Source organism: Notechis scutatus, chromosome 1 (genome assembly GCF_049901735.1).
Source record: "Notechis scutatus isolate UNSWTSFEM ecotype Mainland chromosome 1, rNotScu1.2, whole genome shotgun sequence".
Taxonomy (NCBI): Eukaryota; Metazoa; Chordata; class Lepidosauria; order Squamata; family Elapidae; genus Notechis; species Notechis scutatus.
In genome coordinates this window covers 159525966-159540688 of record NC_142009.1, presented here as the reverse complement: position 1 = coordinate 159540688, position 14723 = coordinate 159525966, and the positions used below count along the sequence as shown (strand labels likewise).

The window sequence follows — 14723 nt, the reverse complement described above, 5'->3', positions numbered from 1 at the left end:
ATTAATTGTTGCACTAAGTTGTCCCGGTTCTTATGTTGTCCACCTCCTTCTTCTCTCCTGCACAAATCTTAGTCCAGCTAAGTCCTCCTCTTCAGGGTGGCCATTTTAGACCACCACTCGGTCGTCTTCAGGGGGAAAAATTGCCGAGCCCAGGGAGGGGAGATGAGGCTCCCTGCAACCTGGCTGGTGGCTTCCCCTTATTCCGCCACCCCTCTGAGGCAACTTCAGCCCCTAATCACAATGATTGGGGTTCTCCAACGAAAGAGCACAGACCGAAGCTGAGGACAGTCGCAGTCCCCGGTCCATCAACGAGGAGGGCTTAACCCGGAAGTCGAAGCAGCCACTTCTGAAGGCACTGGTTAATTGTCCTGACTGTTAGGAAGTTTCTCCTTAGTTCCAGATTCCTTCTCTCCTTGATTAGTTTCCAATGTCCTACCCTCTGGTGCTTTGGGAAATATGTTGACCCCGTCCTTTGTGGCAGCCTCTCAAATACCGGAATACTGCTATCATGTCCCCTAGTCCTTTTGTCTAGACTAGCCAAACCCAAATCCTGCAACTGTTCTTCCTGTTTTAGTCTCCAGGCCTTTAATCATCCGTTACTCTTCTTTGCACTTTTTCCAAAGTCTCAACATCTTTTTTGCAATGTGGTGATCAAAACTGGATGCAGTATACCAGGTGTGGACTTAAGGTTCATGTGATTTTGATTTTATGCCTCAGTTTATACAAAATTGTATTAGCTTCTTTGGTTGCTGCTGCACACTGCTAGTTCATATTTAAGTGATCATCCAGTAGGACTCCAAGGTCCCCCCCCCCCAAGTTACTGTTTTTGAGCCAGGTTTTGCCTGTACTTGTACCTTTTTCCTTCCTAAGTGTAAAAACTTTGCTTTTCTCCACATTAAATTTCATTTTGTTGGATAGGGCCCATTGTTCAAGTCTGACAAGATCTTTTTGAATCCTGAGTCATCATCTGGGATGTTTGCTATTCCTCCCAGCTTAGTGTCTTCTGTAAATTTGATGACTTCCCCTCCCCTCCAACATTTTTGAAGATATTGAAGAGTACTGTACCCCACTACTTACTTCCCTCCATGTAAACGTAGTAACATTAAGAACTACTTGTCAAGTACGGTCTGTTAAGCCAGTTACAAATCCATCTGGTGGTGATGCTATTAAACTCAAGATCTCACATATTCCAGTTATAAAAGCAGATATATCAATTAAAATATCTTAAAATAAATTCTTTAGCAAACCAATTCTGAGCCTAAAAAAATTCAGACAAACCCTCCACATAATTTAAGTCATATGCAATTTCCTCCTGGTAAATCCACAGGCTACTTAAGTCAATCTCTGGTTTGAACTAAGATCTTTTTCAAATCTGTACCAAAGGGAATCTTGTGTTTAGCATATACCTCAATATAGAACCTCAGACAGGAGTGTACTTTTTTTTTTGTTAAAACCTATATTGTGACTAAGACAATAGAAATGGTTTGTCCAACAGTCAACTTAAATAGTTTTGGGAATAGCTCAGAAAAATGATATATGCAGTATACACCTAGAGTCACAATTCAAAAGATCTACAGAAGTCAGTATCATGAAGTTAAATAGGAACTTTTATTATGCAATTTTAAGTTTTTAGGAAGGAAGAGAGAGAATAGCAAGAAAAAATAATGGCTGTTCTGAATGTTAGTATTATTTTGACTGGCAAGAATTTTAGAATAAATGAAAAAACACTTGAACCTAAAAGTCACAAAGCATAAACCTTAATACTGAAATATAAATTGAAAGTGTAACAGCCTCTTTAATCAAAATCAATGAAGATTGTCCAAAATCCTCAATTACAAAGATATCCCAATAAATACAGTCTCTTAAAAAATATAACATAGTTCATTACTGAATTTTCCCAGTATAAATTTATCCCTGATAATTGCAGAGATAACAAAGTAGGTAACATTTTCGGTAACAGTTGCCAGTGGTCTTGAGATGAAGGATGAAGAATGTATTGGAACAGATTTTCCCCATTAATTCACCTTTTCCTTGATGAACTATTTGCTACTTTAGGCTAAACAAATAATGGATCTCATCATTTAAAGAAGTTTTAAGCTTTTTAAAGTTTTGCATAATTGCTCTATTTACTCTATGTTACAAGAGAATCAAAATCTGGAAGAGTCCCTGAGATATTAAATTTGTGTAGAACAGTTAGAAAAATAGCTGTTATCAGATAAGTACGATTGTATCTTCATAGTGTTACAGATTATAAAGGATTCCACTATCATTTTATGAAGAAGACAAGCAAAGCAACTGAAGTTAAATTTGGAACATTTGAAATACCAAGGAAAATTATGTGTCCTATGCATTGAATTCTAACTTTCAGAATGAAACAAACACAAATGGTATCGCGTATTATTTGCCTATTACAAATGCTCTACTTTAAATCAAGCAATTATTAGGAATTAAAAAAACTGAATAATCATAAATTATTTTGACATAAATTGTCAATTAATTGAATATACAATACAGAATCTTATTAATCATATACAAACTGCAAGCAGCAGAAAGTCTTTTTAACTGCCTCCTTTGCCTTCCAAATCCCTTTTCTTCTTATAAAATATTTCTTTTGCAGATTCATTAAAATATATGTATTATACAATCATGCTGTTAATTCAAACACATGAAACATCTGAATACCTAACAAAATAGATTGAAAACACCGTACCTGTCTCAATGAAGACATATTAAACTATGTTTAGAATCAGTCCACATCTTATAATTATGGAAGAAATTATTTGATATAATCTATCTGTCTGGCATGCTATTTCTTTTTGCTCAGTGTAGCTTGAAGATGTACCTGCAAATAGTTTTCCAACAGCTTGAAATAAAGGAAACATCCAGTTTGCAGAGATTGACAAGGAGTGCACAGTGCTCTAGAATTGTGAGTCCCAGCTATTAACAGATACTAAGTTAAACTGTTATAGCAACTATTCCTCAATAATGAAAACAAATCTGGATTATTTTCACAATTATAATCTTCCTTATAAAGAATTTCATAATGGTTTATATATTTTTTCAATCAGTTTCAAGGGCATCTGAAATGACAAACCTCTGGCTTCAAAAGGGCAGGAATGTCTGAGCAATCAAAGAATTGTGCACATCAGAATGGGCAGGGCCTTGATTGCCTAGTTTATCCTGCCTTTTAAAGCTGTGATCCTTGTTGAACAGGCTCCTGTCCAATTTCAGGAAATGTCACAATATCTCTAAGTAGTTGCCCATGAAATATATGCTAGAAGATTCACTCACAAATAATGGTATTCCTTATCACTTAGAATTAAATAAGTTTTACTACTATTAATTTTCTATTAGTTTATATTAGAAAATAAATTCTAGTCAAGATTTCTTTTTCAGAGAAACAATGTTCTTCTGTAGTTTTGATGGATATTTATTAAAGTGCATCATCTTATTCGCCAACATAACTTAAATTTCTGTTATTGTCTTTTCAAAACAGAAGTCAGAACAGGGATCTTATCCTATTAAGGGATCATCATCATCTTCCTGAAGCTGAAGTCTTGAAAATGGACGTAGAGGAGGAGTTCTGTTCTTGGTGATTATTATAAGGCACATCAGAGTAGTTAATATCATAAAGACACCAATAACTATTCCAATTGCTTCAGGAACATTTATGCACCATTGGTCAACTAATAAACACTTAGAATTGCTCAAAGTGCCATTATTAGGCTGGGATTTCAATCCTAAAATATGGCACATCATTGGATAAATATCAATAGTACGGATTGAATTCAGTCTGTAATTTTTGCGGAAGGCAGGTCCATGAGCTGCCAAAAATGGCTGCATACTTGGAAGAGTATCATCATAGCCATGGTCTCCTACTGAAAAATAAAGAAGCCAAGAATTGTTAATGCATTACAAAGATTTAGCTAAGTTATTTTACCTAGTAAATATAATCCTGCCATTACAGAATTATAGCTTAACTGCTTTTTTTCCAATAAACTATTGTTTTCTGCTTTGTTAAAAATCCAAGCAGATTATTTAAATTTAATATTTCAGTTCATTGAACTGTTAAAATTACATAATGTTCACCAAAAGTATCTCCAATAAAATCAATGTAATATTTAAGATTATGATAAATACATTAACTCCAAGGATGAAGAAAGTAGTTTAACATTATCTCCTATTAAAACAACCTGTTTGTCAAGCTAAGAGTTTCTGCTTTCTGTTATATAATGTATGAGAATACCCCTTGTTGTCTCTCATCTCCTGTTTCTAACCCCATAGAATAGTCCCATCACACAAATATGTTTCAGGATATTTTTACATGGCTCTCTAAGAATCTAATATTCTGTGGACATCCCAATGTGCTGGACTTTCCCCCCTTTTTCCTATTTTAGCAAATCTTGGGATTTCCTGATATGACAACATCAATCTCTTGTTTCTCAATGGCCTATTTTGACTACGTAAGCATAGTAAAACATGTGAGTTTTCTGTTGATGCTTATGATATGTAATTCTTTTTTAGTTACGAAACTATGTAAAAAACTTTATATGTTAAATTCTAAATTTCATTAAAAAGGAATTCAAACCAATAATTAAGTTTTAAAAAAGGATAAACCTCTTTAGTCTCCCTATTGCATTTTAAATTGTTCTCGTCTTACATAGCTAAGCTAATTGGCTATTTCTATAGTTTAGCTGAAGCCAATTGCTGAAATATCTCCCTCCCAATAGTCACAATCAATATTCTCTGACTGCAGATATCTGTAACTTTCCCATCAGAATTAAGTTTTTAGTCATGAAGGGGTTAACTGAAGGATACTATGCTAAGAAAGTGTTGTCCAGATTCACCCCAAAATTTCCTGCTGTTAAATTTTGTATCTGTCTAACAGGAGTGTCTGTACATCGTTTCTTGTCACAATCCTTAGTTTGCAAAGCTGGTGATTGTGCTCCAAATTCTAAATGAGATGCTACCTGATTTATAACTGCTTATCATTTTTCTGAAGGGATTTTTTTGGTCAAACATTCCTTTTTAAATGTTAATACCATTTCCAGCCTGACTACATGCAGCAGTTATGAAAAACAGATGGTTTTGTCCATCACTCCCATATCCAAGTATGCCCTCTGTATTTAGTTAGAAAAGGTGACTTTAGGACTTTATATTTTTGCAAATAGGGCAATCCAGTTTAGTACTGTGCTGAATTTCTGAATACACAGAATTAAGCAAAATATATAAGAATCTAATCCTTGATGCTTTCAGATATTTTCAAAAGGTTTCTTATTCCAATTTCATTTTAAATTGTATTTTATTCCAATCTCATTTTAAATTGTTTTTATCGGATTTTAGCAATAATTTGTGTTTGGAACCCTGCACTTTGGTATGGCCTAAACTCAAAACTCAAAAGGTTTTAATTCTTCTATGCCCTAAATAACTTTACCCCCCCCATCAAAAATGGAATTATGTAATTTAATTAATGTTTAAAAAATAACTTACATCTGGGAAGAGACCCATTCTGTACAATTGTCCAGCCTTCATCTGCAACCAAAATTATTGGCTGAATGCGCTTATTGTGATGGTAATGATATCGCTCTGGAATTTCTTCTTTAAGATAAACCTTCATATTAGGACTGCAGTTTTTCAATAAATCATATACATGTGTCACATCTAAAAAACAAAGTATAAATAAGTTGGGTCATTTATTTGTCTATAAAATTTGTTACTGCAAATATAAAAAACTGGATTCATATTTCTTAAGAGCTCTAAGTTTAATGTGGATCTCATCTACTTCTATTTTAATATACTTACTTTCAGAAGTAAAAATATATTTCTTAAAGAGTCAAATCATTCTACATTTTAAGAATGCAACTAGGGACAGTGTAAACCCAAAATATTCTGCACCTGAAATGCCGCATCCAAATATTTTATGCTCAGAGTAAAAGATTGAGTTTTGTCCCAAGCTCAAACATCTTAAAATTCTTAAACACTGTGGTGTTACATTGCTTTTCAGCATGGCCAACAGAACAGCAGAGCCAGTCCTATTTCTGCTCTTATTGGTGGAGGAGAAAGACAGATAGGACCAATACATCAGAATCAGATGCTGATTTGCTTGCATAAGGTATTTCTTGATGGGTTATCATATACTTATCATATATATATCATATACATATACATATATAAGAGGAGCCTCTGTGGCGCAGTGGTTAGAGTGCAGTATTGCAAGCTACTTCTGCAGTCAGCTGCCTGCAATTTGGCAGATCGAATCCCACCAGGCTCAAGGTTGACTCAGCCTTCCATCCTTCAGAGGTGGATAAAATGAAGACCCAGGTTGTAGGGGGCAATGTGCTGACTCTGTAATCGCTTAGAGAGGGCTGCAAAGCACTATAAAGCGGTATATAAATCTAAGTGCTATTGCTTATATACTTAAGACAGCATAAAAACTGTCTGCCTCCAAAGTAGATAAATTTTAGGCTTTAAAAATGATTATGGATTGATATACAAGCAAACAAATAAAGCTTTAGAAAAAAATTAAAGGTTTATGTTTTTAAAATGATGAATTTTTAAATTCAAAATGCAAATGTTGAGTTTTAGTACATTGCTCTATGTATGCTCTTGCTTCATGCCAAATACAAAGGCAATGTCACTCTGTATTATATATTGTTGCTGGCAAATAATCTCATTGTATTTTTGCATTTTTGAATGTACTGAAGAGAATCGTGCTACAGGTTTACTTTCTACTAGGCCTCTATGGCTATTTGTAATAGACAGAACATATTTTAAATAAAGCTAATCTACTTTCTGGCCTGTGAGAATTTTTAAAGTTTAAAAATTATCTCATCAGCATATTCATAAGTATGGTGGTAGTTAATATGGACTATCATCTCACCTTTTATTGCCCTAGAATGAGACAGCAAGTGATTTGTTTCATTTCTCTAGACCTCTATAATAACAGACTCAAATGTTTGATATTTGTTATATGTGTAACATGGAATATTCAAAACATGATGAATTTGTACTGATGACGTTGTGAACTTTTTGAAGTTTGGCTGAGCTCTGGACAAAATAGCTTTTTTATTTCAAGGACTTTTCTATATGCAATAACAAATTTAAACTAAGATATTACTAGAAATTTGCAGGGTTAATAATAGCATGATTAGAATCAGCTTTGTTTATATATTGACCTTAACTAATATTACATGTAAAATTATGTCTCAGTTGAAAAAAAACACTATAAAGGAAAGTTTCTTATTCAGTATTTTTCTGATCACAATCAGTAAATTTTCAGCAGAGATATTAGTGACTTATGAAATTACATATTATAACATTGAGAATAATACTGTCAAAAGCACAACAGTAATAGACATTATTAAGAATATACTTACTATTTGGCAATATGGCAGCAACTGGGCTTCTGTCTATTAGCTTATAGCTGCTAGAATCAACGCAACGATCCAGTTTGATTAATCTCTCCTGGGAGCACTGTGCCATGCCATGATCACTTGTAATGATAACATTTATTTCTTCCCACAACTTTGAAACTTTAAGCTTCTCAACAAGAAGGCCAATATGGTTATCTACTTCGTGTAATACTTTAGCCATGTTCTTAGTATCTTCTGGTCCATACTTGTGTCCACTGCCATCTGGTTCTTCCCAATAAAGAGTAGCAAAAGTAACTAATGGATTAGAACTATTCAACCATTCAATAATCTTTTCTACACGTTCACTGAAGCTTACTGAATAATTGTATTTCATAAAAAAATGAGGAAGAGTATCATGAATTTTGACATCTGTTCCAGGCCACATTGCAGAAGCACTTGTTTTGTTCTCCTGCCATTCATTGCTTACCCAAATAGGAATTGCTTCATCCCACCAGAAAGAATCGGTATCATTAAACTGTGAAAAATTTTTCTGTGTGTCGTTGTCAAACATTTCATTTGCTACAATACCATGGCTTTCTTCATACAAGCCTGTGACTATACTGTAGTGGTTTGGAAAAGTTTTTGTGATGAAAGCATTGGTAACATGCTCTACTAATACACCAGCCTTAATAAAATCCTGGAGATGTGGAAGTTCATATTTCTTCAAATAATCAGCCCTGAAGCCATCAAAAGACACCAGAAGTAATCTTGGCACTGACTTGCTAACAGATTTACCATCAGAGTAAGAAATTATTCCATTAAAGAGTAATATTATTACTAAAAAACGCATTCTGGATAAGATTTCAACATGCATAGGAAACAGATACCTGAAAGGAGAAGAAAAAAATGAAATCCCGATTAATAATTTCAAGCCAAATAATTATTTTCATTCTAGCCAAGCAATGAATTCAATTTATACTCTACTTAGAAGAGTTGCTAATTATTATAACCATACAGTTCCACATATTTTTCAACCATGTTTTACAGAGAGACTGGCAACCCAGCTGTCTTGGTTTCTACAAGACCAAATCTACAGTAGTATGAAATCATAGAAATCTAACAAAATTTCAGTAAATTCTAATATTCTTATGTGAGATTGCCTACGGAGGGTAGGAAAATCATACTATCAGTATTTCAAGAGCTCAACCCATTATTAAGTAATACAGAATCTGATTTAAGTTCAGTAACGTTAAAAATTAACAATTCAAAAGTTGAGATATGGCCCAATACTTTTTTACACCCATTTTTCTTTTATGTTAATCTGATCTGATTACTATATGTTCATCTCTCGCAAAGGCACTGACAATCAAGTCTCCCTATTTTTTTAGGCATACAAAGTTGTTCTTTCTATAAGACTATTTTCAATCTATTCATTCCTCTTTTTGTCAACTTCAAATTAGAATTTATGCATAATTAAAGTTCTGAACAACTACTACTTACATATGGTTAGAGTACAGAAATGTAACTTGATTTAACAGAAAAATTGGTGTGGTCATGTTACCCCACAGGATTGCTGCTGCAGGGAAAACAGGAGATAGGAATATTATGTATGCCACCTGGAGTTTTATAAAAATAAATGTTAATAAAGTGATTTTGTTTTGCTTTCTTCATAAGTTAGGGTATTTCTACCTTTTAAAAGGTTTAGTTTAAATATATCACTGATATATTATTTATATAATATATAAATTATATTTATACTGTATTACAGACATAATGCTGCTATCGCAGGCCAAAACAAACAGACACAAAGACAGTTTTTCCCCCGTGCCATCACTTTCCTGAAACACCTAATTACCACAGTACTGTTTTATGTCTAAGGATATTTACCCATGTACTGTGTTACTATTATCCCTCTTATCTTTTCTACTACCTTTTCCTATTGGTATCTTATGAATATATTATGTTGTTGTTTTATGTATAGTGAGAGCTTATGCACTGGAGACAAATTCTTGTGTCCAATCACAGTTGGCCAATAAGGTATAGTATAATGTAGAGTAGTATAGTGCAGTGCAGTGTAGCATAGTATTCAACTCTAGTCTCATCTTGTCTTGTTTATAGTATCACTGAAACACAAATGGGACAAACTATAGGTAATCCTCAATTTATAACCAGTTGCTTAACCACTGTTCAAAGATACAGCACACTTTTAAAAAGCTACTTATTACCTATCTTCAAAATTATGACAATACTCTGCAATCAAATGATATGGTTTTTTTTAAATGATTATTATAACTCAGTTAATGTAAAAAAGGGCATAAAATCAAGTCAGGTCACAATGGTAATCCGCTTAATGACCACGACTTGCAATCATAATTCCAAGCCCAATTGTGGTTGTAAGTTGAAGACTATATATCCTCACTTAATATACTGACATTAATACATATTCTTTCAAAAATGTTTGTATCCAAAGCAAAACCTGTAGTTTTTGATAGCGTAAGAAATCCCTATCCCAAGCCAGCAAACACTTTCAAGAGGTATCTGCTCAATAAAGAAAATAAGATAGTGACTATAAAGCAGGGGTGTCAAGGCCTGCAGGCCGGATCTGGCCTGTGAAGTGCTTAAATCTGTTCCGTGGGACCAGCCTGGAAATATCAAAGGACCGGCCCGTGGTACCTCTGGTGGCTAAAACGTACTGCGTGCAGCCCCCTACACTTCATGGCCTCCTGCAGCACTCTACCGTCCAAAACCTGCCTGAAAATAGCCCAAAACCTGGCCTGGAAACAGGCCGTGCGGCCTGTTTTTGGCCAGCAGAGTGCTGCAGGAGGCATCTGCCCCGCCCCCTCCTGCTCCCCATGGCACGTGGAAAACTACAATGCTGATCCACCCCTCGAAGAAATCCAGTTTGACACCCCTGTTGTAAAGCATAAGTAGTTGATCGACTGTATGCTAAATGGCATATACTAATATGGCAGTTTTGTTTAATTTTGTTTTGAATGAACAACAGTAGAATTCTTGAATTCATCCCACGTGTACTCTTGAAACTGAATTAAAGGCTGCCTTGAAGACAAAAAATGTGACAAATGGCTATTTGTAATGCCAGTGTATTTGTCTATTATATGCTACGAAATCAGATAATGATCTACCATGGGTCTTTGTTCTCTTAAGACTATTTGCTCATGCTTGAAAAGACTATTTGCTCATGCTTCTTATGGTCCTGCAAATCACAAAATGTAAAACACAGATGTCTAGCATATAGTTTGTGGATAATGTATAGCAAACTAATTTATTATTTACAGCTTGCAAAATCTATTACCATTTTTTACAAAACTGGAATATCAGCCACACAGCAATTCTATCTGACTAGATGTAGGGTCTCTGAAAAGGCACTTTGATAAGAGCAGTGGCAATCATATGGTAAGCACTGGCTTGTATGACACTGAAGGATCTTCACCCCGAAAAAGAAATGTAACTACCAAATGTTTAAAAGTGGGATGTAATTCTTGTTTACAAAACATTTAATAATTTCTATAAGAGTAACATTGTCTTTTAGATAAATTAGAATATGACATAAAAAATGCATGAGTGTTATAACGCTGTATTTTTCCTAAATGTAAAGGAATTAAAACTTTAACCCACTGCAGGTAGTTTATGGAGTTAGGATAAGAATACAACCATGGTGGCGCAAAGGTTAGAATGCAGTACTGCAGGCTACTTCTGCTGACTGCCGGCTGCCTGTAATTTGGCAGTTCAAATCTGACCAGGCTCAAGGTTGATGCAACCTTCCATCCTTTCAAGGTGGGTAAAATGAGGACCCAGACTGTTGGGGGCAATGTGCTGACTTTGTAAACCACTTAGAGAGGACTGTAAAGCGGCACATAAGTCTAAGTGGTATTGCTATGATTTATAAAAGAATGGAAAGGGCAATTGCAGTAAAAACACTATACAGGAACAGTTAAAAGTAAACTGCTTCATTTTATAGGAATACTGTTTTCCTTCTTACTCTTACTAATTTTTTTGCCTACACTAGTCTTTTTGCAGATGAGTCTGTCATCAGCACCTCTATAACTGTCTGGTTGGGTTCTGCAACCCAACAAGACAGACACAGACTTCAAAGAGTAATTAGGACTGCAGAAAAAACCATTACTACCAACCTGCCTTCCATCGAGGACCTGTATACTGCACAAGTCAAAAAGAGGGCTGTGAAAATATTTACAGACCCCTCACATCCTGGACATAAACTGTTTCAACTCCTACCCTCAAAACAACATTATAGAACACTGCACACCAGAACTAGACAAAAGGACAGTTTTTCTCCGAATGCCATCACTCTGGTAAACAAATAATTCCCTCAACACTGTCCAACTATTTACAAAGTCAGCACTACTATTACTGCTAATCTTCTCATCACTCCTTATCACCCCTCCCCTCCCACTTGTGACTGTATCACTATTTCCTAGTATGATTTGATTGCTTATTGTACCCTATGACTATCATTTAAGTGTTGTACCTTATGATTCTTGACGAATGTATCTTTTCTTTTATGTACACCTAGAGCATTTGCACCAAGACAAATTCCTTGTGTGTCCAATCACACTTGGCCAATAAAGAATTCTAATTCTTCTACATAAGTTTTACTCTTTCTAATTTACAATAATATATGAAGAATAAACTATTTTATACTTGGCTTACAATATATAATACACTGGGCTCCAAATTCCCAACATGAAAGTAAACCTATTTTCAACAATTCGCCTTCATCTCAAGATAAACAAAATAATGCCCAAACTACAGGCGCAGTATCATCTTCATCTCGGATCAGCATCACCTACAAACCATGTTAGGAAGAGGCACTGGGAGGAAAAAAAAAAAAGTCCTCTGTCATTTGGTCTCTGGCGTTTGCTGGAGCTCAGCACTGTAATGCCCACCAATTGCAGACATATGAAAATATGGACTCTCCCACTTCTTAACGGAACACGTATTTCAGGTGTGTTCGATAACAAATCGTTTCGACTTGGACCCAACCTCAAAAAACTCCATTTTTTGACCAGTGCGTGCAGTGGCAACTCTCTCCTTTGCCCCATCTATAGCGATCCCTGCCAGGAAGAGAGTCTCCCCCGAGAATGGGGGAGGCAGGATGAGGTCACGGCCACCCCCCCAGATAACGAACCGCAGAAAAGAGGGGGACCTGAGCTCTTTGAAGCTCTCCTCTTACCAGAAAACAATACCCCACACCCACCCACGGGGCAAGAGGCAAATACTACCGCAAGGGAAGGAAGCGCCCCGCCGCTCCTCGTTCCTTCCTTACTCGTAGTAAGAAGGTCAAACACTTTTCCAAACTCACGGGGAGGCGCGCATGCGCAGTTAAATACCCGCCGTGAACCAGCAAACGGCCGACGGGTTTTTGCCATAGTTACCTCGGACGGAAAGAACGGGCCGCCCTTGGCTCAGTCTGAGGATTCTCTTCTACCGAGCTCTCTGATTGGTCACTTGGCGATTCTCTAGGGAAGCGGCCGCGCCGTTTGAGTCGGAGAAGCAGGTGCACGGCGCCTGGGGCCTTGGGACTCGCGAAGGACGGAACTGTTGGCGGGGGCGGCGCTTACAGAAAGAGGCGGGACAAACAATAAGGAAAAACTGTTGCGAGCCCGCAAACTGGGATTGCGTAGTGGCATTGTAGCGACGTCAGGAGTAGGGAAGGGAAATAAAAACGGGGTTCGGGGGTGGGGTGGGAGGGCTGAAATTCCGGCTGAGTCCTCGGGCCAGTCCACTGTGTTACATTCCCCCCCATGGCCGAGAATGCTGTTTTTCCTTAACGGAACTGCCCCTGCGGTTATTAATATTTCAGCAAGTTTCCTTATCTTGTGTCGTTTGGCTTCCTAAGGAATGGAACGCCAAGCTGAGATTGCTAGTGAAATTTTATATGTCACAGTAAATGTAACTCTGGTCTGGATTTCAAGAGATTTTTATCAACATATTGCCTTCCTGCTTGAGGAAAGAAAACTCCATTTGCAGAGAAAAAAAAATTAAGCTCCATTTCCATAATAGATGTTAATGTCAAAATAATCCTTTGGGTAAAATAAAATTACGTGAAACCCATATTTTGGCATTGGAGTTAGATTGATAAAGTCACTATTTTTTAGCCACAGCTAGAAAAAAAGCTTTGTCCCTTGTGATGACTACTTGTCTAAGCTTTCGCCAATAGTATAACACCAGTTTCCACATGTGGTAAGTATGACAAGAAGCCAAATTATAATCTTAGATAAGATGCTGGCATGAATTTGGGTACAAGACTCCTATAATACCTCTCAAAATGCAATTTTGTAAGAAGTTTAATAATTCATTGGCAATCACTGTTCCCCAAACCACTATCCCAAACAAGATATTGCAAAAATTTGCTCACAATCAATCTAAGCATAAGTTCCACCTATCACCTCCACTCCTGAACCAGTACTTAAATCCATCTGTTATTTCATACATTTTCTTTTTTTATAGCATTTATTTGTGGCAAACAGGACTTCAAGCTAGTAAATTGAATTCCCCCAAACAATTAAATTGCTTAATTTGCTCAGTTGGATTCTTGCTTCTGCAATAAATTGTTTGCCTCCCCATCTCCAAAGCTAGAACTTTTTTTTTTCCTGCTGTAGTTAATAGACAAGTTTTCCTACTGCTGATATTTAGTAGGAAAAAGACTTCTGGTTCATGAAAGTCAAAAGTATCATTTATAGATTAATTATGGCAAGATCTGGAAGGTTCATGATTGGGGATAGAGATTAGACATTAATTAGTTCTTAATGCTGAAGTCAAATGTTATTAACTATATGAGCCCCTTTAGATTTTATATCAATAAAATCTCTTGTAAACTTAGTAAATTCTTCATCCTTGTAATTAGCCCTCTTCTTATTTAGGAAGCAATAGTTGCACTTACTTCCTTGGTAATTTTTACAAAATCAGTTCCACTCTTTTCCATTTTGGTATTTAAATTTCCATCTTAGATAAAAGAAACCATCCTCTTTCCCAATACCAACATTAAAATTGCTTGTTGTTCTTTTGTAGTGTTGAAATTAGTTGCAAGGAGCACAGCTGCTTGGGAAAACTGAGCTCCTGTTTGAACAATGCAAGAATGCAACCAGTTTTCAGCAATACTTCCGAGAGTACCTAGGCTTTCCAGATAAAATATAAACACTTTTTTTCATGAATCAACTTCTGCTGCTATTTATCTTTAAAATTAAAGGACAAGGAGATCAGCTAAGGGTTAAGTTTATTAAGTGACTTTGGAATTCTCAGAACCTGGGAAAGAGAAGGATAGATTGCTGAGAATTACAGGTTCAAAATATTTGTACTGTACTCCTCTACCAATGGTCATCTCTTAGTAGT

The 14723-nt window shown here is 36.0% G+C and overlaps 1 protein-coding gene across 2 annotated transcripts; it reads right to left on the bottom strand.

Moving 5' to 3' along the window:
- Nucleotides 1–1589: 1589 nt before the first annotated feature.
- Nucleotides 1590–12945, bottom strand: LOC113422636 (bis(5'-adenosyl)-triphosphatase ENPP4). 2 transcript variants are annotated; one of them, XM_087949201.1, is made up of 4 exons: nucleotides 12573–12945; nucleotides 7377–8239; nucleotides 5491–5661; nucleotides 1590–3875 (listed from the first exon to the last, which is right to left on the bottom strand). In XM_087949201.1, coding segments are annotated over exons 1-4 (1224 nt in total). In that variant the 5' UTR covers nucleotides 12761–12945; the 3' UTR covers nucleotides 1590–3873. The 2 variants fall into 2 exon arrangements, with proteins under 2 accessions (XP_087805327.1, XP_087805325.1); XM_087949199.1 differs by having other exon boundaries at nucleotides 1590–3878; nucleotides 12573–12734.
- Nucleotides 12946–14723: the final 1778 nt, after the last annotated feature.

Coding starts and splice junctions, on each gene's coding strand:
- LOC113422636 (XM_087949199.1), bottom strand. CDS start 8,226: ATGCATGTTGAAATCTTATCCAGAATGCGTTTTTTAGTAATAATATTA. Junction 5,662..7,376: donor TGCTGCCATATTGCCAAATA/GTAAGTATATTC, acceptor TTTGTTTTTTAG/ATGTGACACATGTATATGAT. Junction 3,879..5,490: donor GAATGGGTCTCTTCCCAGAT/GTAAGTTATTTT, acceptor TTTATTTTTCAG/TAGGAGACCATGGCTATGAT.